Source organism: Schistocerca serialis, chromosome 2, assembly GCF_023864345.2.
Source record: "Schistocerca serialis cubense isolate TAMUIC-IGC-003099 chromosome 2, iqSchSeri2.2, whole genome shotgun sequence".
In the NCBI taxonomy this organism is placed as follows: domain Eukaryota; kingdom Metazoa; phylum Arthropoda; class Insecta; order Orthoptera; family Acrididae; genus Schistocerca; species Schistocerca serialis.
In genome coordinates this window covers 28,046,599-28,071,375 of record NC_064639.1, presented here as the reverse complement: position 1 = coordinate 28,071,375, position 24,777 = coordinate 28,046,599, and the positions used below count along the sequence as shown (strand labels likewise).

General features: G+C 41.1%; 1 protein-coding gene across 1 annotated transcript in view; it reads right to left on the bottom strand.

Moving 5' to 3' along the window:
- Positions 1-1,000: 1,000 nt before the first annotated feature.
- The window catches only part of LOC126458639 (uncharacterized protein DDB_G0287625-like), a 130,164-nt gene continuing 106,387 nt past the window's right edge, over positions 1,001-24,777 (bottom strand). Inside the window, exons 4-5 of the mRNA XM_050095807.1 lie at positions 10,663-11,520; positions 1,001-1,210 (exon numbers count right to left, since the gene is read on the bottom strand). Coding sequence (XP_049951764.1) covers positions 1,001-1,210; positions 10,663-11,520 — 1,068 coding nt within the window. The remainder of the gene's footprint in view (positions 1,211-10,662; positions 11,521-24,777) is intronic.

Below are 24,777 nucleotides of genomic sequence, written 5' to 3'. Positions count from 1 at the left end.
CTCATGTCAGTTTTTTTTGTCAACGTAAGTCTTCAAATTGTGATGCACTGCCATCAGTGTGCAATATCGGGAGTGGGGTGAGCACAAAAGAGTGGAGCACCAACACCCATGTGAGAGGCCGTTGTGAGACAGGTGGTCCTGGCACAGCTTCTGTCTGCACAGCAGAGTTCAGCCCCAGGGAAGAAGATGGCAGTGAAGGTGATGTGACAGGCAGCTCCAGCTGTGATGGAGGTGGCACTGGCATAGGCGTCAGCTGTGACTACTTCCAATAGGTTAAGGGGCACCCACAGCAGAGGAGACAATGTTGATGATGTTGGCAATAGTGACAGAGAAAGTGAGGGCACCAGCCGCGATGTAGGAGACAGCCGAGCAGATGAAGGACGTTGGGGTGGTGGAGATGCACAACTGCCACATGAAGTTGAAGTTGCAGCTGGTCGACGTATCAGCTACAGACACTTGTGATTATTGCTGGCATCCATTTTGGCCAGAGGCCAAACGTGTGAACCCAAACACCCTTGCCAAGCTAGAAGTGATGTGGCACCAGTACTGGTTGATGGCCTGGCATTAGTCAAAGCAAATGTAGCAGTGTCTTAGACAGACAACTATGGTATACTTCTGCTGGATTGTTACCACAGACGTGGGTGAGCTTATAATAACTGACGAACTGGTTGAGAGGTGCTTCTGCTGGCATGTACAAAACATACTTTTTCATTTGAATCTTAAATTTTCATACTAATTGTTCTGCTTCCCCATTTGATTTAGGGTGGAAAGGAGGAGACCTGTGTCAAACTCCAGTTTTTTACAAAAATTTTAAAGTTTATGGGATATGAACTGCGGGACATTGTCTGTAACTAACATATGGAAGACCTTCCATTGCAGAAATATTTGATAATGCTGAAGTTACTGCACTGGAGAAGTAGCTGGACAATGCACCACTTATGGAAACACAGAAATTTAGAAAAGGACCTGCAAAATGTTCGCAAACTTGTTCCCAAGGCTGCTATGGATCTGGCCACGGTGACGAGGAAGTGTGCAGAGCCTGCTGATGGGTGTCACACTGTTGGTGTGCCATTACAACCTTCACCATTTGCCCATCAATGCCTGGCCAGAAAATATTTCTACATGCTAATGCTTTGGTACATGACACACCCCAGTGGTAACCATGCAATAAACACACGTCATCACAGTGAAGGATGGAGGGCTCTACAACCTGGAATCAGGCCAAAGGGTTAAAAAGAGACAACAGTGGTTTGTGGTCTATAACTAGCTCATGAACTGTATAGAAAAACATGAAATAATTTAGAGCATACACTATTTCCGAAGCCTCTTTCTCTGTCTGAGAATAAAACTGTCATGCTTGTTGTGCTGAATTTAAGGAGATAGAGGTATATGCAATAGGGCGTTTGGAAGTGTTTGTATACTTCTGAGTGAGAATGGTGCTGATTAAAAACTGAAATGCATCAATCACAAACATAAGTGGCTGGTTCTGCTGGAAAGTTACCAAACAAGTAGCCAACTGCAGCTTAAATTTTAACAATTTTAATGCGTGGTCATAAGTTGGGCACTATTGGAAAGGAACATTTTTATGTAATAATGCATGGAATGGTTGTGCCACAGTGTCAGCGTTTTTCACTGATATGGGGTAGTACACAAGTTTGAATAAAAATTCCTGTAATTCCTTAAGAGATGTGGGGTGTGGCAGTGTGGCAATAGCATCCATATGCTGGTGCCGTGGTTGAATTCCAACTCATGACATTTCAAAATCCAAATAAATAATTAATGGTTGATAAACCTGCATCTTGTCCAAATTGCACTTTTATCTTCCAGACTGTAAAACAGAAAATACAGCGTGAAATCTCTGCAAATGTTCCTATGAAGAGGCACCAGATACTACTACACCATCTAAACAGTTGAGACAGTCTGGAACTGATGCAATAAGTGGCTGTAAAATCCATTGGAAACTAGCTGGTGAGCTTGCCATGCCAAAAGGCACAGACTGGTATTGATAAGGGATAAATGGATTATAGATAACTAGAAGGTGTTCAGATTATTTGTCAAGCAGCAGCTGTAGATGAATCTCTGTTTTTGAAAAATAAGACCGTCAGTAATTTTGCTAACAGCATGCCAGGGTATAGCAGGGGGAAGGTGTCAATTATTGACTCTGCATTAATAGATGTTTTTAAAGTCATTGCAGAGGTGTAATTTATGAGCTAACTTTTTTACTATCACTAGTGGTGCTGATCATTCATTCAAACGAGGAGAACAAATACTATTGAGGGACTGAAGATGATCTTATTCTACTTTTTATTAACTCCGTAAAGTTACCAATACCAGGTGGACCCAGAAAAAATGGGGATGGACAAATTGTATTAACGTAATATGATCTTGAAAATATGTTCAACAACCCAGTTAAGGAGAAAACAGGTCACAAAATTCGGCACAGAGCATCTAACTATTGGAATGATATTTGATCTGGAACTAAATACAGTTCCTCATTGGTAGAGAAGCAATACAGTTTGAATGTGTTAAAAGCAAACAGATTTTCAGTGTAAGCATTGTCCACAAATAGGGATGTTAATGAACAAACCATAGCCTTGTTAGTCACAGGTGCAGAAAATAGTCAGACTGGGAATGTGGTGTTTGTTATAACTCACCAGCCTCTGTGGCAGCGGGGCAGAGAGGGAGCCGCCCCCCCCCCCCCCCTCCAGGAACTCTAGGTTCTTTTGTGAGCTTGTGCGAACTCATGGTTCTTTTGTGAGCTCGTGCGTGGTGCATGTGAGGCTCCGAGCTATCACAGCCCATTCTTCTTTCCTGGGCTGCATTTTGTTCACTGAGCCCCTCCCCCCCACATCCTGGCTTTTTCTCCACTGCCCCCCCCCCCTCCTTCCTCTCTGTGTTTTTTATATATGTTCACCTGGCTATCCACCACATTCTCTGTGCTGCTTGAGATTTTGTACCTCTCACTTGTTCCCTTTCATCCTTTTGGGATTTGGCCTCCACTTCTAAATTTTCTATCTTTACTGTGTGCCATTTGGGGAAGAACTCCCTCCCTCCCTACTATCTATGGCATAGATTCCCCTCCCCCCCCTTCCTTCACTGCCATAACCCCCTCCATCACATAAGGTAACAAGCAGGTACAGGCTGTCCATATGGTGGGGCTGTTATGTATCCATGTGGCTGAGCCTCCGGACAACACAGGTAACACACAATTGATACCTGAGCTGTTCCCTCCATGTGTGTACCAAGGAGTGGTTGCTTGTCATCCTGGAGCATTGGAAGTCTCAGAAACGACCGCTGTGCTAGAGAGCAGTTGCTGTGGCTGGCTAATGTCAATGGGCAGAACCCCCGATAGGAGCAGGTGGTATCGAGGAAGATGCTTGTCATATGGCCACTCTCTAATAGCCATCTCTGATTAGTGCTGATTTGTATGACCCTGCAGCCTTCCCTTTCCTGGCTGCACCCTGGGAAGAGGGCCAGACTTGCCATCTTGGGAAGAAACCCTTTCCCCCTCTACCTGGTTGTACTATGAGGGATAGGAATGCATTCACGGCCACAAAGCCATTGTGTTTTGTTGAGAGTATAGAGGACAAGTTTGAGGTGTACTCTGTCAGTGAGATGCGGTTGGGCACGCTGTTCATCAAAACTTTTCCTGCTGCCCAGTCTACAGCCCTCCATGATTGTGATCACCCTGGTGACATCCCAGTGTCTATTACCCTCACCAGTCTCTGAATATGGTCCAGGGAGTGATGTTTCATGGATCTCATCCTAAAAAATGATGAGGAACTCCAGGCTGATCTGGAGTGACACCACATTCATTTTGTTCAACATTCCCAGGAGGGTCATAAAGACAACCAGAACAATTCTAGCGCCTTTATTCTGCACAATAAAGGCGCTAGAATATTCTGGCTTTTTAGGGGGATATGCTGCCAAAGATGGTGAAGATTGTGCTTTAATGATGTGATGTAAAGCCATGCATCCCACCACCAGTAAGGTGCTTGTGGCACTTACGTTTTGGTCATAAGGCTTCCTGCTGTGTGGTGGTCCCTGTGTGTGACGACTGTGGCCACACACTTCATGTGGGAGGCCCCTGTATTCCACTACCTACGTGAGCAAACTGTCATGACTGTCACTCTCCACTCTTGCCTGATCGCTCAGTTTATAAAAAAGAAAAGAAGATAGAGTTCAGGTCCATAGATTGTCTATCTTACATTGATTTTCACCAAAAATATTACCTAACCCAACCCACTGTCAGTTTCTTTTTCTTTCAACTGTTGCATCCTTTCGCCCCCCCACCCCCCCCACCCCCCACGCCACACCAACAGTGTCTTTACTCCATTCCCATCCACTTCTACTTTCTCCTACCCTTGCAGTTGCCACACCCACCCCACCGGGTGTTGTTAAACCTCCCTGGCCATATCCTATAGGTCGCTCCTTATACTGATCCACTGGTCTTTGCAGAACACCTAGTAAGACATTTTGTGGCAGCTTCAGCGTCCTCTTCCTATCTTGCTACCTTCCTCTGCCGGAAACACTGAGCTGAAGAACCCTCCTTCTGTTCAACCCCCACCAAGCAGAATCCTATAATGAACCTTTCACTGAATGGGAATTCCTGCAAGCTTTTACCTCTTCACATGGCACAGTACCACGCCCGAATTCCAACCAAACCAGATTGTCCAACACTTGGATATTACCCATAGGCATCATCTACTCAGGGTCTTAAACTGTATTTGGCTTGTTGGTGCCATCCCTTCACAATTTGCCATCCACCTGGCCTCTCGATAGACTCTCCCCCACAGCTTCCAGTTTTCTCCCTACAAAATACAAGTTACAAATTTTTGCTGCTTACCCTCGGCACAGACTGATCCAGGACTTTATTTAGGCAACCAAAGCCTCAATGTTGTAGTGCAGTCCTGTTTCTTTGGTCTTACTTTTGATAAAAAGCTGGCATGACTGCCCCATATTCTCTACCTGAAGACACCCTGCATGTGTAAGCTTAATGCTCTCTGCCCCTGGCCACACATCTTGGGATGCAGATCATGCTTATCTTCTCCATCTTTACTATGCTCAGGTTTTGTCCAGACTAGACTATGGTTGCCAGGTTTATGACTCAGTGGCTCCTTCCACTGTGAAACTACTTGACCCTCTCAATTCTTACGGGGTGCATCTCGCTTTAGGTGTGTGTTCTGTGCTAGTCCTGTAAACAATCACCTTTCAGAAGCAGGGATTCCCACTCTATATGTATGACAGAGCCAACTGCTGGTTTCTTTTGCAACAGCCATTTGGTGATACCCTGATGATCCCTTGTACCCCATCTTCTTTGCAAATGAGGGATGTCTCCCTCCTGCTACCCACCGTTGGGTGGGATTGCTGGTTGGAGTGCAGCTTGCTTCCTTCTGTCTGGATTTTCATCTCTACTCACTGGAAATGACCTTGTGTATTTCCTCCTCCCCCTTCCCACCCAGCCCCATTTGATGGAGCCTCGAATGGTTCAAATGGCTCTGAGCACTATGGGACTTAACATCCAAGGTCATCAGTCCCCTAGAACTTAGAAATACTTAAACATAACTAACCTAAGGACATCTCACACATCCATGCCTGAGGCAAGATTTGAACCTCTGACCGTAGCGGTCACACAGTTCCAGTCTGAAGTGCCTGGAACCATTCAGCCACACCAGCCGGCAATGGAGCCTCAACCACAGATTCGGACTGACCTATTTGACGGTTCTAGGATCTCTGTTGGCCATGTGATATTCTGGCGTCTTGTACATTCTGTCCTTGTAGAGTTCCCGGGTGCTACCATCTTCAACAGTGATGGTTCTAAAATGGTAAATGGACGGGGAGGGGGGGGGGGGGGGGGTGTGAGATGCTTTTATTTCTCCTACTGCACAGAATACCATTTACTGCTGGTATTATGTAGTGTGTTCACATCGGCGTTGCTTGCCATTTTCAGGGCTCTCCATTTTGGTTCTCAGGCCTTCCTCCATTATGTTTTAATATATCTGGCTCAGTGCAGTTTGCAGCCTATAGACTGATGCTGCTCTCATCACCCTTTGGTCTCTGCCATCTATGACCACCTCTGTGCCCTTACCTGTGCTCCTGCTCTGTTGTCTTTCACTGGGCCCCAAATCATGTGGGCACTCCCAGGAACGAACAGGCTGACCATTTGGCTGGAGACACAGATACTTAGTGCCACTCCCTTTCATGATTTCAAGTGCAGCTATGCTAATCTAGGTAAGCATCAAATACCTTTTCCCAAAAGTGAAGTGGCATATGGTGCTCTACACTCTCAGTAATAAACTACACACAATAGAGGAGATTACAGCAGTCTTGTACTCTTCCTTGGAAGGAGTCCACTGTCTTATGCCATCTGCACATGGGTCATAATGACAGTATCCCATATATTGATGGAATGTCGCCTCTGTCTTACGCAAGCAACTTTTGAATTATGGAACTGATGACCTTGCCATTTAGTTCCATAACTTGCATCAGTCAATTATCAGACTTACTTGGATTTGGATTCTCCCTCTCTGTTTGAGTGATTGACTAGTATTGCTTCTGCACCCATGTCCACCTGAATTCTCAGTGGTTTGTTAAAGCATGCTAGTAAGTCACAGGGACACATATACACTAGCACACGTGTGCGCGCGCGCGCCCACACACACACACACACACACACACACACACACACACACACACACACACAAAGGGAGAGGGTAAGGAGTCATTCCAATCCCAGGAGTGGAAAGACTTACCTTGGGGAAAAAAGGGACAGGTTTACACTTGCGCGCGCATAAATGGCATACTGGAAACAAGTGTACCATATGGAACTTTACCTAAGAGTCTTGTTGTCTCTACTATACTCCATGTCTTCCATGTAAGAATATTTGCATCTGGGAAGGCTTCAAGGCCACCGTAATCACAATGATTACCCCATACTACAGCAAGTGTGAGCCATGTACTACCTCCAAACACGGCTTGTACATCACATGTAAAGTTCAAACGGAGTCCACGAAATACGTTTGGACCTCCAATCAGTTGTTGTTTATTAAACACACACACACACACACACACACACACACACACACACACACACACACACACACACGTCTGTGTAAGTATATGTACATGTATATGTGCGGACGGGTGTGTGTGTGTGTGTGTGTGTGTGTGTGTGTGTGTGTGTGTACAGCTTCTTTGTTTTTAGATATCTCAAATAATTTAGTTGGATGTGAATGTGTTGAGGTGAACTTCTTTAGCCATAAATTTGCTATTGTACCTTTTCCAGGGGCTTTCCCATTTTGTGTAGAATTAGTTGCTCGGGTGACTTTGTTGCAAAATTACCACTTCAGGAATTTGTGGTATCATCTTGTATGTGTCTGTTTCTGCTTGTAGCCACCATGCATGCCTGTTATGTTGTACCAGGTTTGACCATATGTTGCTCTAGAATTGTTCCATGTCTGTTATGTTTGGTGGATTGTCTATTTTAATGTGTGTTACTATTGTCTGGTTAAATCTCTTTTGGCTTATGTTGAATGTTTGGTTTTGTTTTCTTCTATTTTCACTTTCTTTGTATCTTCCAAGACATTTGGCCAATGCTTGTAATTTCTGCTTCTTTCATCTAATTGCTCTATCACTTCTTATTGTGAGATTTTACCTAACCTCTTTAGTTTTTTGTCTGATATTTCATTTCTTATAAATTGTGTTAGCGGTCCAATGTCTTTTCTCAGTTTTTCTATTCTGATCTGTAGCCTGAGTTGCCATGCTGGTTTTGTGGGTTTCTTCTGTGTGTTGGCTGGTTCTGATCTCTGCCTAGTGTGTGCTCCTATATAAACCAGTAGTTGTAACTCTTCCATAGTTGTACTTTCATTTTTTTTGTTGTGTATGATTGTGTTGATAGTTGTTATTGTTGTTTCGACTTGTGGGTTATTTGGTGGTCTATGCAAGAATGGTCTAATGTGTGTATTTGTGTCTTTGTATTGTATATATGTCTGCTGAAATCTTTCTTCTATATCTAATGTATGTGTTACTTTGTGTTCTATTTGTGCTTGTTCTGGTGGCTGTTTTAAGATTTCATTTTCTACTGATTGTTTAATTGATGTGTGTTGTTCTTTGTTTGTTTGCTCTGGGATGTTTGAGTCCAGTACTGTATTTTCTTCTTCTTCTTCTTCTTCTTCTTCTTCTTCTTCTGATTACACATTATTTTGTTCCAGTATTTGTTGTACTTGTTGTTTGATGTTTTCTAATTCTGACTGGGGTATCCTGTTATTTTTTATTATTACACAGATCTGATCAGCTAGTTGTTGTTCTGTTAAAAATTTTAATTCTGGGTATCTGGTAATAAATGTTGTGTTTACATGTGATCTGTATCCAGTTGTGTTGGTTCCTAAGTTTGTTGCTTGGTAATAACAGAACATGAGGTGTCGATTAACTTCATCTGACCATCTCATACTCTGTCTTTGTTTTGCTTCTAGGGTGGTTGCAGGAAGCATATCCTGCAAAACACCTCTATTTGGATTTAAATCATTTTCCGTGTGGCTATCAGTGTCGTTAGCATTGTGGACAGGCATAGGGTTCAAGCGTCGCCCTGACCATGACAGCGCTTGTCCGAGGCTTCATTAGTTCTGTCCTGAACCAAGGGGGTTAGCCCTATTAGTGGTTTGTACTTTTCGTCGCCTTTTACAACTGGCATAACATACCAGAGGCCTATTCTTTATTATTATTATTATTATTATTATTATTATTATTATTATTATTATTTCTTTCCTTTCTCAGACATTAGGTCTGGTTAAAAACCAAAAGTGACACGGACCTTGATCAAGTGTGACTTCCTTTTAACTGTACGTTATATGTTACATTGCATTTAGGAAATTTTGGGTAACTGAACATGTATCAATAATTACAGATTTCTGTAGTTGTATATATAAGTTTGGATATAGCTGTGTTGCGTTGCTGTACTGGTGGATATTGTGTGGTATGACTCCTGTATTTGATAGTATAATTGGTATAATGTCAACTTTATCCTGATGCCACATGTCCTTGACTTCCTCAGCCAGTTGGATGTATTTTTCAATTTTTTCTCCTGTTTTCTTCTGTATATTTGTTGTATTGGGTATGGATATTTCGCTTAGTTGTGTTAATTTCTTCTTTTTATTGGTGAGTATGATGTCAGGTTTGTTATGTGGTGTTGTTTTATCTGTTATAATGGTTCTGTTCCAATATAATTTGTATTCATTATTCTCCAGTACATTTTGTGGTGCATACTTGTATGTGGGAACATGTTGTTTTATTAGTTTATGTTGTATGGCAAGTTGTTGATGTATTATTTTTGTTACATTGTCATGTCTTCTGGGGTATTCTGTATTTGCTAGTATTGTACATCTGCTTGTGATGTGATCTACTGTTTCTATTTGTTGTTTGCAAAGTCTGCATTTATCTGTTGTGGTATTGGGATCTTTAATAATATGCTTGCTGTAATATCTGGTGTTTATTGTTTGATCCTGTTTTGCAATCGTCAATCCTTCCATCTCACTGTGTATATTGCCTTTTCTTAGACATGTTTTGGATGCGTCTTGATCTATGTGTGGCTGTGTTAGATGATACGGGTGCTTCCCATGAAGTGGTTTTTTTTTTTTTTTTCCTCTAATTTACTTTCTTCATATCTGTTGGTGTTACGTGATCTCAAGGGTTGTAGAAGTGGTTATGAAATTGCAATGGTGTAGCTGATGTATTTATATGAGTGATTGCTTTGTTTATTTTGCTAGTTTCTGCTCGTTCTATAAATAATTTTCTTAAATTGTCTACCTGTCCATAATGTAGGTTTTTATGTCGATAAATCCCCTTCCTCATTCCTTTCTGATTAATGTGAATCTTTCTGTTGCTGAATGTATGTGATGTATTCTATGTCTGTGGCATTTTGATAGTGTAAGTGTATTGAGTGCTTCTAGGTCTGTCTTACTCCATTTCACTACTCCAAATGAGTAGGTCAATATTGGTATAGCATAAGTATTTACAGCTTTTGTCTTGTTTCTTGCTGTCAATTCTGTTTTCAGTATTTTTGTTAGTCTTTGTCTATATTTTTCTTTTAGTTCTTCTTTAATATTTGTATTATCTATTCCTATTTTTTGTCTGTATCCTAGATATTTATAGGCATCTGTTTTTTACATTGCTTCTATTCAGTCACTGTGGTTATCCAATATGTAATCTTCCTGTTATTATCGTCTTCCTGTTATTATCGTCTTCCTGTTATTATCGTCTTCCTGTTATTATCGTCTTCCTGTTATTATCCGTCTCCCCTCTTATTACCGTCTCCCCTCTTATTACCGTCTCCCCTCTTATTACCGTCTCCCCTCTTATTACCGTCTCCCCTCTTATTACCGTCTCCCCTCTTATTACCGTCTCCCCTCTTATTACCGTCTCCCCTCTTATTACCGTCTCCCCTCTTATTACCGTCTCCCCTCTTATTACCGTCTCCCCTCTTATTACCGTCTCCCCTCTTATTACCGTCTCCCCTCTTATTACCGTCTCCCCTCTTATTACCGTCTCCCCTCTTATTACCGTCTCCCCTCTTATTACCGTCTCCCCTCTTATTACCGTCTCCCCTCTTATTACCGTCTCCCCTCTTATTACCGTCTCCCCTCTTATTACCGTCTCCCCTCTTATTACCGTCTCCCCTTCTTGTATTTTCTTGTTGTTGTTGTTATTATTATTATCTTCTTGTATTTTCTTGTTGTTGTTGTTATTATTATTATCTTCTTGTATTTTCTTGTTGTTGTTGTTATTATTATTATCTTCTTGTATTTTCTTGTTGTTGTTGTTATTATTATTATCTTCTTGTATTTTCTTGTTGTTGTTGTTATTATTATTATCTTCTTGTATTTTCTTGTTGTTGTTGTTATTATTATTATCTTCTTGTATTTTCTTGTTGTTGTTGTTGTTATTATTATTATCTTCTTGTATTTTCTTGTTGTTGTTGTTATTATTATTATCTTCTTGTATTTTCTTGTTGTTGTTGTTATTATTATTATCTTCTTGTATTTTCTTGTTGTTGTTGTTATTATTATTATCTTCTTGTATTTTCTTGTTGTTGTTGTTATTATTATTATCTTCTTGTATTTTATTGTTGTTGTTGTTATTATTATTATCTTCTTGTATTTTATTGTTGTTGTTGTTATTATTATTATCTTCTTGTATTTTATTGTTGTTGTTGTTATTATTATTATCTTCTTGTATTTTATTGTTGTTGTTGTTATTATTATTATCTTCTTGTATTTTATTGTTGTTGTTGTTATTATTATTATCTTCTTGTATTTTATTGTTGTTGTTGTTATTATTATTATCTTCTTGTATTTTATTGTTGTTGTTGTTATTATTATTATCTTCTTGTATTTTATTGTTGTTGTTGTTATTATTATTATCTTCTTGTATTTTCTTGTTGTTGTTGTTATTATTATCTACTTGTATTTTCTTGTTGTTGTTGTTATTATTATCTTCTTGTATGTTTGCCTTGTACTTGTATACAGTCTACAATGAATGTGGTATTGATGAATGTAGCTACAGACAAAAGTTAAGTACACTTCTGATGCCAAAATCTAAAAATACTAAATTGTTAATTGTGGCCTGTACTCCATCACAGACTGTACATCAAATACAATACCATTAATCATGTTCCAATGATGTTGACTGTTCTTACTAACTGTCAGTTTCTTGTCACAGGAGAAAGAGATCAACAGCCATGATCTACAACTTATTTCGGTCTCGGACATAGGCTGATACATGTCCTATTGGAACACTTTGGCACTGCTTGTGTGCAGGGGCTGCATGACAAGATTCTTGACTGCTTGAAATTACCTGCTTAAACTGTTTGCCTACAGGTGCAAGAGGCTTCAGGAAGCAGTTGACTTGCACCAGGTATAATGTTGACCCAAGTTTTCAATTTATTATTTTTTTTTTCTGTTCTAAGTAAGTTGTCCAGACTTTATCTGTGTGCTGCAAATTTATTAATAGTGAAGGAAATGCAGAGCAGTGTTCTTTGCAGAACGTGGCATGACAGTGAAGAGAATGCTCAGGCTCGTAATTTGTCAAAATGTAGTCCAGCCTCCATGGTTTAAGTGCTTCATGATTCCCTTGTATTATGTCATGATGAAATCTGTGTGTCCACAAATTTTTTAATGTACTGTAAAGAATGAAGGTCAATGAGCCAGCATACAGGTGCCCTGTTATGCAAATAAAAGCAGAAAGGTGCCCTATATAATTACCATCGCTAATTTTTGATCGTTAAACTTAAGTGTTATTATATTTACATATTTCTCAGGCTTTAAGGTACTGAAAATTATTCTTTATTGTAGCTTTAAGTTCAAAGAACACCTATTTTCTCATAATATTTCATGTCAGATGTTGATCATTTAATAATTGTCTTCAGTGTAAACAGCTCACCTAGAAACCATTTATCCATTCTATGTATCTGCTGCTGGTGCTGGTGCTGCTCCCCTTTGCTTCTGTTGTTTACCTGACCACTATTCAAAAATAATGTTTAGTGTTCACATGGTATCCTCAATCTCCAGTTATAAATGTTAGTCATATGGCATAATAATTTCAACTTCAGTGTGTTGGAAGAAAATGTCATTTCCAGCAAGAGGAGGGAAATCTGGTGTGTGCAAACCTGAATTTTAGACCAGATCACAAAAATATTGAAATCTTCTATTTGGTATTAGGAACTTCAGTTAGTGTATATAAAAGATTATGTGATTCACTGTTAAAATGTCTTCCTTATGGCACTTTCATTTATAAACTGTTGATACTGTTTACCATCTATAAATGCAACAGCTAAGGCAGTTTGTGTAATGTGGTGCAGAATTCCATTGAATCTTAGAAAGGCCCAGCTATTAAATTTGTTAACAATTTTCTGGTGTAATGGTCCTAAAGCAGACAGCCTAATGTTGAAATTAGAAACTATGAAAAGGTATGGAGTAATACATCAAATTTTATTGTAAACATTGGAAGAAGACTGTTGACAGCACTAAAACTGAGTTTGCTGAACATGCCTGTAGTGCTCTTTCTATTACTGAATAATATCATGATGGAACATGGCAGCTCTTCCCTGCATATTTTTTCATTAATCCAACTTAGAAAGAATTCTGTGCTGATGAACAGTGCAAAAAGAGTTTATTGAGTAAGGATTTTGTAAAAAGCATCTAACATGGTTGAATTAACGTGGGATTCTTTTGATAAATTTGTCTGGCATGTGTTCACCTTGCAGCTATATGTATGTGGTTCTTTGAACTTAAATTATTCCAGATTCTGAAATGTCCTTGACTGCAATGACTGATTCCAATAACAGACAGGCAGTGACTTAATCATTCTATGCAAACTGTATTTGTTTAGTGCATTACAATACTTTTTTAAAATTTAGGATTTTGATGAATTAATAGGTAGTGTGCACAAACTTGAGTTAAGTAAATTATACTTGAAGTTTCTAACCAATGTCTTTTTTAACAAGTCAAAAATTATAAGGTAGCAACATTACTTTAGATGGCAAACCTCACAAGCATTTCATGTGATTTTATTTGCCACATAGTTTGTCAAAATTTACAACAGGAAAAAATGATCAGAATGTCTCAGAATTACAAATTGATAACATTGAAAATGTAATTAACTTCTGTTTGTCCTCCATTACAGCTTGATGTTTTGTAACACTTTAGATGACCTGGAGTGTGGTGTGAGAATGGATTGCATGCAATTTTCACACCTCTCTCACACCAGTTGAATTACTTGTTGATCTGCACAACTCTGGATAGCCGGCTCTGTTGATCTCTAAACCCTTATCTTATGTAATAGTCTCATTAATTATAGACTGTTCATAGTCTGGAGAAACTCTGAACCAAAGAAAGTCTTCTTTTCAGCACTTGTAAACTCACATAAAATATAATAATGCTAGTGGAATATAGAATTCAAACTCGCCAGAACAGTTCCTACAAAACGTGTGACTTCTGTCATGATACTATCCTTTTCCCCTAGGATCAGTACCGATACCTTACATGTGGGTTGACCCTGTGAGTACACTTCCTCCATCCATTCTGGTAGGTATGCCACTTGATAACAAATCCCTATTCTTCAGGCCATAGGTCATCCTATCTTTATGTAGGTACACCTGCCCCATATCGTTAGCAAAGTCTGGGTATGCCCCCCTTATCCTTTATCAGCAGGCCTCATGGTTCATTGCCCTAGTATACATTTTATGTACACTACAGTTAAATATTTCCTGGAAAAAAATAAAAATCTATTTCACACTCACTTCTTAATACTTCATCCTATAGTTTGCAACTTATGTAATCCTTAGCAGATTCAACTCATAGTAGATACTATGTCTACACCTAATGATCAAGTCACACTACTCAATGACTCACCACTCCATCAGAGTATTTGCTAGACTGACTTTACTTAATTTATCATCATAATTAACTCCAATCTGGCTTGTGTTCTCCTTCATTACTCATGCCTCCTCCTTATGTGTACTCATTGTAAAATCATCATAGTTTTTCTATAATTATGTACATACGTGATGTGTGGTGCATGTGTCTGTGTGTGTGTGCGCGCGTGCGAGATGTAGAACTGTCACAATAAACAACAATGTGTGCATATTTCCCGATGTACACATACCTTCCCCCTACATCACTTGACGGTTGTTAAATCTTAACAGATTCCTAGTTAGTAGCTTCATTGTTCGCTTACTCATGTATCTTTGTATGTAAGATGATGTGTTCGTGTGTTCTGATTCTTTGGCCTTGTTATGTGAAAATAAGTTGTAGGTTATTGTAAACCAGGGAGACTTCTGCAATAGAATTATACGAATATGGAAAGAGGAAAAGAAAATAAGTCCTCAAAAGAGAAGTAAGAAAGGAAAAAATAAAAATGGTTGCTAAGATCAAAGAAGAGAAAGAAGACAGCCCCAAAGACAGGAAACCCTTCCACCCCCCCCCCCCCCCCCCCCCTTCCCCAGGATCCCTACCTCGCCAGTACTTGAGTGAGATGCTGGAGAAGGTATGGTGTTAAATCATCTCCTACAGAATGGACATTCTCATGTTCACCCTTAAGGTCCCCAAAAGAAATCTTAGCAGCCCTTATGGAAATGGCAAATGGTGTAGAATCTGGCACACTTGTTAGCGAGGGTTGTTTGAAAGGTGTGATGTGTGTTTTGAGTTAGTTACGATTTCTACCTACACTACCCACCCCCTTTCAAAATCAATACAAACCCTCCCATCTATGTTACATCTCATAAAAGGTATAAAATATTCTGTATCAAGTATAAAATTATATATTCTTTTCAGTGAATTCTGCTTCAATGACTTTAACTCGATTATCTTACATTCAGTGTGAGAACAGTATTCTTACAAATTCGGAAATTATCTCAAAAGTTATGTGCCAAGAATGGTTCTCTGTATTTACTTATAATGAGTATTACCAGGCAGCTTTCCTGAAAACTATTTTTTTTGGAGTCGTTCATATTAATAGAATTAATGACACTGACTTCACCCAGACTTCTCTCCACAGATTAGCACAGAACACTGTTGAAGTGCTTACTTACAAAGACTAATTCAGGCAAAAATAAAACATAACTATACATGGATGGTGGGAGAGACTGGTTGGCTAGGCAGATTTAGTCCATCTTGAATCAGGGGTAATGTGTGCGCCAATTCCCGTCTCATGTCACCACCTAGCAAGTCAGGGATAGGTCAGCATAAGACGGGATGAGCCATGAGGACAGGTCGGGCACCCTGTGGAATAACTGAGGACAATGCAGTCAAAATTCCTAGTGGGCACAAGTCTCTAACAACCAAGGATGACGCAGGTAAACTCCTAGTGGGCACAACTCTCTAACAATCGAGGATGACGCAGCCACATACCAGGAGCAGTTTTGGGTGACGTAATCACAATTCCTTGCTGGTATGTTTCTCAATTAAACTGTAAGTGGGGGATGATAGGACAGTGTAAGAAGTAAGAGCATAGTGTAAGAAGTTGGGGGAATTCAGTGAAGGAAAATTTTATTACAGAAGAAACACCGAAAACATCTCAGGATCTGATGGTCATCACTCTGCCTGTTCACACAAAACGTTAATGTTGCTGGGGGATATACAACTTTATGTCCTTTATGTTTTACTTTCCTGTCTCTTACTCAATTATAGGATCCACTAAAAGTAATGTTTTGGATGTACTACTGTATGAGCTCGGTATGGTGCCTCATATTTTTAGAAAAACTTGTGTGTCTTTTTCCTCATGGCAGAGCTCTGAAGATGCTGTTTTACAAGAACTATTTCATTGACATTGTACTGAGGTTTGATAGCCTTCTCATTATGTCTAATCACTTGTTCTTGTGACTTTTCAACTAAATTTTTAGAAACTATTTTGTTTAAGTTCGTCATTTTCAGTAGGCTGTTCAGGCCAAATGAAACATTTAATACAAGGTTCTCCTGTAAAGAGTTTGCCTATTACTTGTAATGGTGTTAATCTCGTTCATAAATGTGGTAGTATATTTAAAATAAGTTCAAAGTCTTTGATCTTTGTTGCCCATAAAGTATGTTTTCATGGCAGTAGGTGCGGCATAATTTCCCATTCTCTTTCATTACCTGTTCACACAGATATGGGGATGGGCTATAGTTGGATATTAACACTTGATAAATACCTTCCCATGCTAAAAAGTCTTTAAAATCATTACTAACAAACTGCGGTCCATTATTGGAGAGAAACCGTAGGGTTTTCCTACCTCCAGAAAGTATTTTTGCAAACAGTGTATAACTGTTGGTTGACCGACACACTGAGGACTAAAATGTATGACATTCCTCCCTATCCTTTCAGAATTGGTCCTAAAAAATCTGCTGCTGTAAGATCATGTATAGCCCTAGGAATGATTGGATGCACATGAGTGTTACTCTCTTTCACCTTCTGAAAGGTTTCACAAGGCCTAATTAATGATGCTACTTTATATCCTAGCCATTTAAAGTAACAGAACTTATTCATACGAGCTATACTTTTCTTTATTCTGAAGTGTCCATACCCTGTATGAACATACCACACAATTTCATCTTCCATTAACCTCGGAATGCATAAAATCCACTGCTGCAATGATATACTATCCCTCCAAAATAAATTATGACCCATAATTTTCCACTTTTCTGCTTGCTTCGGAGGCAAGGAATTCCTAATACACATAGCAAACATCTTGGCAAAAATAGGGATCATGATCTGTGTTCTCTGTTGCTCTTTGTGCCATCTCTTGTATCCTGGTGTGTGGATACTCTGTCAGAAAATTAATTGCAAAAATTACACTGGGTCCTTCCATCCGTTTTATCTCTTCCATGTCTATAGGTAACCTAGACAAAGAGTCTGGTAAGATTTTCTCAGACCCTTTTACATACTGTGTTCTAATGACATATTCTTGTAGGAACATCATCTATCACATTAATCTACTATGTAACAAATGACAATTCATAAAAAATGATATAGCTCGATGATCTGTGTACATATGGATTTCTGACCCCCATACTAGTGTTTGGAATTTTTGGATACTCCATACTAATGCTAATAGTTCTTTTTAGTAGCTGTGTAGTTTAATTCATATTTATTAAGACTTTGGCTAGCAAAAGATGTATATCTGTGATTTACATTATCTATTGTGCTAAAAATCTTTGTTTTCTCAAATTTGAATAACACTTCACCGATGTTAATTGGTCTGTCTCTTTCTGTTTCTACATGTTTATTCAATGTACACGTGTCTTCCACTAATCGCACACCTCCTGTAACTCTTTTTACCACTACTAAAGGGTTATTCATGACACTAGGAGTAAGTTCTATTATACTGTTGGCAATTGTTTTGTCGATTTCCTCCTTAACTGCTTCTTTCAAACTTAACGGTATTGGATATGGCTTACAGAAAAATTGAGTGTCATACTTGATTTTAAACTTACATATGTAATTGCTGATATTAGTGGGACAATTGGAAAATACTTCTTTGTATTCAATTAGAATTCTATATAAATCGCATTTCTGTGCATTGGTTAATATTGTGGATTCTTTTACTCTGTTTTGTAAGTCAATCCTATATGCTAATTGGTCTATATTATCGATCTCTGGTGACAGTTTTGCAGTGGCTGTTAATCGCAGACATTGACTCCGACCCCCCCCCCCCCCCCCCCCCCCCTGCAGATCCTGGGGTTAGAACTGGCCTGAGGTATTGCTGCCTGTCGTACAAGGTGACTAAAAGGTGTTTCACATGTTTTGGCCTTTATGTGATGGTCCCCTGTAGGGTTTGACCTCCATTCTTCGAAATTTACCCAGTGAGTGATCCAACTGGGGAAGGGCACCTTACTAGGTGCATTGTGTCCATCGTGCATTGAGATCTTCAGCCCACTTTACCGTCGTCCCATTGCAGTACTGCCCATTTTGCATCTCTTGGGTGAGGACGCCTTCCTGGGTGCATTTTCCACTATGCACTTCGGAGTGTCAATTTCTGCTTCGATGACGACGATAGACTTCTTTGCACCTGATACCCACCACAGTAGCCAGACCGTTGTGGTGGGGCCGCCATGTACCCTGTTGGTTGTAGCCCCCTGACCACACAGGGATAGCTCTGCTGATGAGGACTAGTTCTGGGAGGTAGATGGCTTGTCCAAAATGAGATTTAGGTCAGTCTTGATGAAAACAGATTCCTCAGACCAGTTATGAGAGTTACTCTCTTGTGACAAGTGGGGGATGTTTCTGTAACCATCACGCCCAATAAGAGCTTAAATATGGTCCAGGGTATCATAAATCACAGAGGCCCTCTTTTGCAGTCTGATGATGAGCTGTGCACCAATTTAGGGCAGTGAGTTGTACATTTTGTCCAGTGTTTCCAGTGTTTCCACCGGGGTCCAAAGGATAATCAGGTTGACACTGGTGCCTTCATCTTGGCCGTTGAGGGTAATACATTGCCCGAGAAGGTCCAGGTGATGGTCTACCATTGTGTTGTAAGGCCCTATATCCCTCTCCCGATGTGGTGCTTTAAGTGCTGGAAGTTCAGCCATATGTCTTCCCACTGTACTTCAGTGTCACAAGCAGAGATTGCGGATGCCCAACACACCCCAATACCGCATGTGCCCCACCTCCCATCTGTGTCAACTGCAGAGAGCACCATCCGCCTTGCTCGCCTGACTGCAGGATTCTACAGAAAGAAAGGAAAATCATGGAGTAAAAGATCCAGGACAGACTGACCTACACTGAGGCTAAGAGAAAATTTGAACACTTGCATCCTGTGCATATGACATCGTCTTACGCCGCCGCTACAACAGTTCTGCCACCATCAGCTCCGCAAACCCAGGTATCTCTCAGAGCCAGAAGACTACACTTGCACACTTGATGGTGGGTCTTCTAAGCCAGAGAAGCGTAAGTCTTCTTTGGCTTCTCTCACTAGGAATGGTTCCCATGGGTCACTCCTTTCCCAGGTTTCTTCTAGTGAGAAAGAAGACACCCACCAGTGGCTAAAGAGCCCAAAAGCAGCTGGTCGTAGGGCTTCGTGCTCATTGTCAGTCCTGGAGACTGAGCAAGTGAAGTCCTCCCAGCCAGGGAAACCCAAAGAGCAGCGAGAGAAATCCAAAAATAAAACCCCTAAGACCAAGGAAGTTGTGGTGGCTTCCACACCTCTGCTACCTCCAAGCTCTGTGGCAGAGGAAGTGGTGGAGATTTTGGCGTATGCTGAGGACCTAGATCTTGCCAGAAACTCAGACACAATGGATAGAGACTGCTCAGACAACAAATCGCTGCCAGTAGGTGACTCTAAGGCTTAAACTGAGTCGCTGTATTTTCCCTGCCTTCCCAGTCTCACAGTGTCATCCTCCAGTGGAATTGCGGCGGTTTTTTCCACAGCCTGGCTGAGCTATGGCAACTATTAAGCTTTACACCTGCTATCTGCATTGCCCTCCAGGAAACCTGGTTCTGGGCATGGATGTGTGTGATGTCCTTAGGTAAGTTAGGTTTAAGTAGTTTTAAGTTAAAGGGGACTGATGACCTCAGAAGTTAAGTCTCATAGTACACTTTCAAACCCCTCTTGAAGCTGTGGCTGTGAGAATAAGGACAAAACAGGAAATAACTGTCTGCAGTATATATCTTCCTCCAGATGGTGCAGTAAGCCTGAATGTATTTGTTGCAATGATTGATCAACTCCCTAAACCTTTCCTACATCTGGCAGATTTTAATGCCCATAACACCATTTGGGGTGGCTCCATGCTTGCTGGCCGAGGCAGAGATGTTGAAACTTTACTGTTGCAATTCGACCTCTGCCTCTTAAACACTGGGGCTGCCACACATTTCAGTCTGGCTCATGGTAGTTACTCGGCCATTGATTTATGAATTTGTAGCCCAGGACTTCTCCCATCTATCCACTGGTGAGTGCATGATGACTTGTGTGATAGTGACCACTACCACATCTACCTATTAACGCCCCAGCGTCAGGTGCATGGATGCCTACCCAGATGGTGTTTGAACAAGGTGGATTGGGGAACTTTCACCTCTGCTGTCACTGCTTAATCTCCCCCACATGGTAACATCGATGTGATGGTTGAGCAGGTGACTAGCGCCATTGTTTCTGCGGCAGAAAACTCAATCCCTTGCTCTTAGGGTGCCCGAGGAGTAAGGCAGTCCCTTGGTGGTCGACGGAAGTTGCAGAAGCAATTAAGGATCATTGGAATGCTCTACAATGGCATAAGTGGCACCATCCCCTGAAGCACCTCATAGCCTTAAATGGCTCCATACCTGTGTTCGCCACCTTATGAAACAATGGAAGGAGGAGTGTTTGGAGAGATATGTCTCCACCATTGGGTGCCACACATCACCTTCCCAAGTCTGGGCAGAGATCAAATGTCTTTTCAAGTACCAGGCCCCAACAGCTGTCCCTGGGGTTACCATAAATGGCGAGTTATGTACCGGTGTAAACACAATTCCAATCACTTTGCTGAGCACTTTGCTCGAGCCTCTGCATCAGAGAATTACTCCCCAGCATCTCACACACACAAACAGCGGCTGGAAGGGAACGTCCTCAAATTCACTACACACTGCAGTGAATCCTATAATGCCCCATTTACAGAGTGGGAGCTCCTCAGTGCCCTTCCACATTTCCTGACGGCATCCACAGTCAGGTGATTAAATATTTCTCATCTGACTACAAGCAACTTTTTCTCGTCATCTTATACCAGATCTGGTACAATGGCATCTTTCCATCACAATGGTGGGAGAGGAACATCATTCTGGTGCCAAACCTGGTAAAAACGCACTTGATTTGGATAGCTGTCAGCCCATAGGCCTCACCAACGTTCTTTCTAAGCTGCTGGAACATATGGTATATCAGCGGTTGGGTTGGGTTCTGGAGTCACATGGCTTGCTGGCTCCATGTCAGGGTGGCTTCCACCAGGGTCGCTCTACCACTGATAATCTTGTATCCATCGATTCTGCCACTCAAACAGCCTGGTTTTAGATGGCAACACCTGATTGCCATCTTTTTGACTTACATATAGCATATGACACGACTTGGCAATGACATATCCTTGCCACATTGTATGAGTGGGGTCTCCGGGGACCAATCTTGATTTGTATCCAAAACTTCCTGTCACTCCGTACTTTCCATGTCCAAGTTGGTGACTCCCATAGTTCCATCCCTATCCAGGAGAATGGAGTTCTGCAGGGCTCTGTATTGATTGTGTCTCTATTTTTAGTGGCCATTTACAGCCTAGCAGCAGCTGTCGGGCCCTCTGTCTCACCTTCTCTGTATGCAGATGACTTCTGCATTTCATACTGCTGCTCCAGTACTGTTTTTGCTGAGCGGCGCCTCCAAGGAGCCATCCAGAAGGCGCAGTCATGGGCTTTAGCCCACTGCTTCAAGTTTTCAGCCACAAAGTCGTGTGTTGTGCATTTCTGTCAGCATTGTACTGTTCATCCGGAACCCACAATTTACCTTAATGCTGATCCACTCACTGTAGTGGAGACTTACCAATTCCTAGGACTGGTTTTCGATGCTCAATTGACATGGCTCCCTCATCTTCGTCACCTTAAGCAGAAGTGCTGGCAGCATCTCAATGCTCAATGCCCTCTGTTGCCTGAGCAACACCAATTGGGGTTCAGATCACTGTACGCTGCTGCAGCTCTACAGAGCCATTGTCCAATCCTGAATTGATATGCGAGTGTGATTTACAGTTCGGCAGCACCGTAGTGCACCACTATGTTGTTTGATTAATGAGAGGAGCTTTTAGGAAGAGTCCAGTGACCAGCATACTCGTGGAGGCTGGTGTCCCTCCACTGCAGATTAGACATGTTCAACTGCCCGCCAGTTACACAGCACACATTCATAGTTCCCCTCAGTATCTTAATTATATCTTGTGTTCTTGAGTACATCCACTCCTGCCCTGGCGAGTTATTTCTCCTCTGTACTGACTCATTGAGCAGCCTTCTAGCTATTGAACAGTGCCACCCTCACCACCCTCTGGTAGCGTCCATTCAGGAGTCCTTCTGTGCCCTGGAACAGTCCCGCTGTTCTGTTGTGTATGTTTGGGGACCCCAGGACCTGTCGGAATCCCCAGCAATGATCTTGCTGACAGGCAACACAGAAACTGCTTCAGGAGATAGGCATCTCCGAAGCTGACCTGCATTCTGTCTTACACCACAGGGTTTTCTGGCTTTGGGAGATGGAATGGCATAACAGCATGCACAAAAATTGTGTGTTATTAAGGAGACTATGAATGTGTGGAAGTCTTCCATGCAAGCCTCTCACAGGGAATCAGTTGTCCTCTGCCAGCTCCGCATTGGCCAAATGTGGCTAATGCATGGTTACCTACTCCGTTGCAAGGACCCACCTCAGAGTCACTGTGGCTCCCAAACGACAGTTGTCCGCCTCTTACTGGACTGCCCACTTTAAGCCGCTCTGTGGCAGACTTTTAACTTCCCCAGCACCCTGCCTTCAGTGTTGGGCAACAATGCCTCCAAAGCAGTTTCACTTTTACGTTTTATTCGTGGGAGTGGGCTTTATACTTCCATGTAGGCTTTAGCGCATGTCCTTTGTCACTCTGTGACCTCCACTCTAGTGCTTTTAGGATCGAAGTTTTAATGTGTTGCAGAGTGGCTGGCTTTCCCTTTATAGTTACTGTAATCTACTCTCATGTTTTTCTGTCTTCTGTTTCTAGCTTCTCTCTGTTGTTTTCTTGTCCTCTTTTGCTCCTTTTAGTGTTTGTTGCCTTCCCTTCATTCTTGTGGCTTATCCTTTCTTTCTGTTTTGTGTTACATGTTGCGTCTATTTTATTCTCACACTTGTGACATTGTTTTATTAGGAACAAGGGACAAATCACCTAGTAGTTTGGTCCCTTCTCCAACCTTTTAAAGAAACTAACCAACCAACCAACCAACCAACCATCGACTCGCAGTTGTTTGTTGACCAATGTAGCTGTTTGTCACAAACGGTACCCAATATCTACTGTTTCCTTTCCCAAATCATAGAAGATTTTCGTCAAAAATGCAAATGTGTTTAAATTCTAAGAGCCAATCTAACCCAAATAATATATCTCTATTGACATTTTCTACTATTAACAATGTCTGTCGAAACAGATGATTTCCAATGGGGCAATTCACCTGTGTTTCATGTTTGACAACTTTACTCTTCATTCCTGTTATACCAACTATGTAAACCCCTGTTAACGGTAACTGAGGTAATTGATGTTTAGTTCGTAATAAGTAAATTGAAATGAAGGACACCTCACTCCCTGAATCTGTAAATATGTTAACTTCAAAAGTCTCCATGTTTCCTACTATTATTGGTTGGGTATTTTTGATAGTCAAGTTTTGTTCTTCCAGTAACAACCATTCTTTTGTCGGTGTTTTGTGTGTGAAATTAACATGCTTATTATAAACCAGGATTCCTAGTGTATCTTTAGGACCTGGGCCCCAGTCCTGGATCCAGATCACACTACGTTTTCCTCATTACTAGTATTCACTGGTTGGTTCCCAAATCAGCATACTACATTACCACTTTGTGCTCTATTATTACTTGCCACAAATTCCTGCAAAGTTACTGGCATCAAGTGCATCCACAAAGTATAATAATTCTTAAAGTGTTCTCCACCCACTACTTAATCTATCCTTTCTCCTGTAATTGGGCAATTGTCATATTAAAATTCAAACTAACCGTTCTTCCTCCATTGGCTTATCAAAGTACTTCACTCATGTTAAATGCCAGTTGACATACTTTCTCATTATTCCCCACATATTACTGTAATACTTTGGGTCCCACAAGTCCGATAATGGTGTTTCCTGTGCGCTTGCTGACCAATACTTCTCTTTAAACTTCTTCTGAAAATCTTCCAAAGAGGAAAAGTTTGCATTGTTTACCATTCCCCACTCTGAGGCTTCCCCTAATAGGTACCCAACAGCAAACTCCATCATTTTCAAATCGTCCCAGTTCTTGGGTAATGCTCGGTTGACCCTTTTCAAAAAATGGGTAGGATGTACTTCCCCATCTGGCTTAAACTTAGGGAATTGCCTAGATAACCCTGAATTGGCTCCCCATTGTAAATCTGTCACTACCTCACTAGTTAATGCCACGTTAGGAGAAGTTATCCTCTCATCTACCTTGTCCTGAATAAGTTTGAATTCTTTCCATAATTCATCCACACATTTCTTGGTATCATTGAGTTCAGAAGATTAGACAGGAGATAGGTTCTCAGAGATTACTCTTGCGGCAACTTTTTGGTCAATTATTTCCTCTACCTGTTCTTT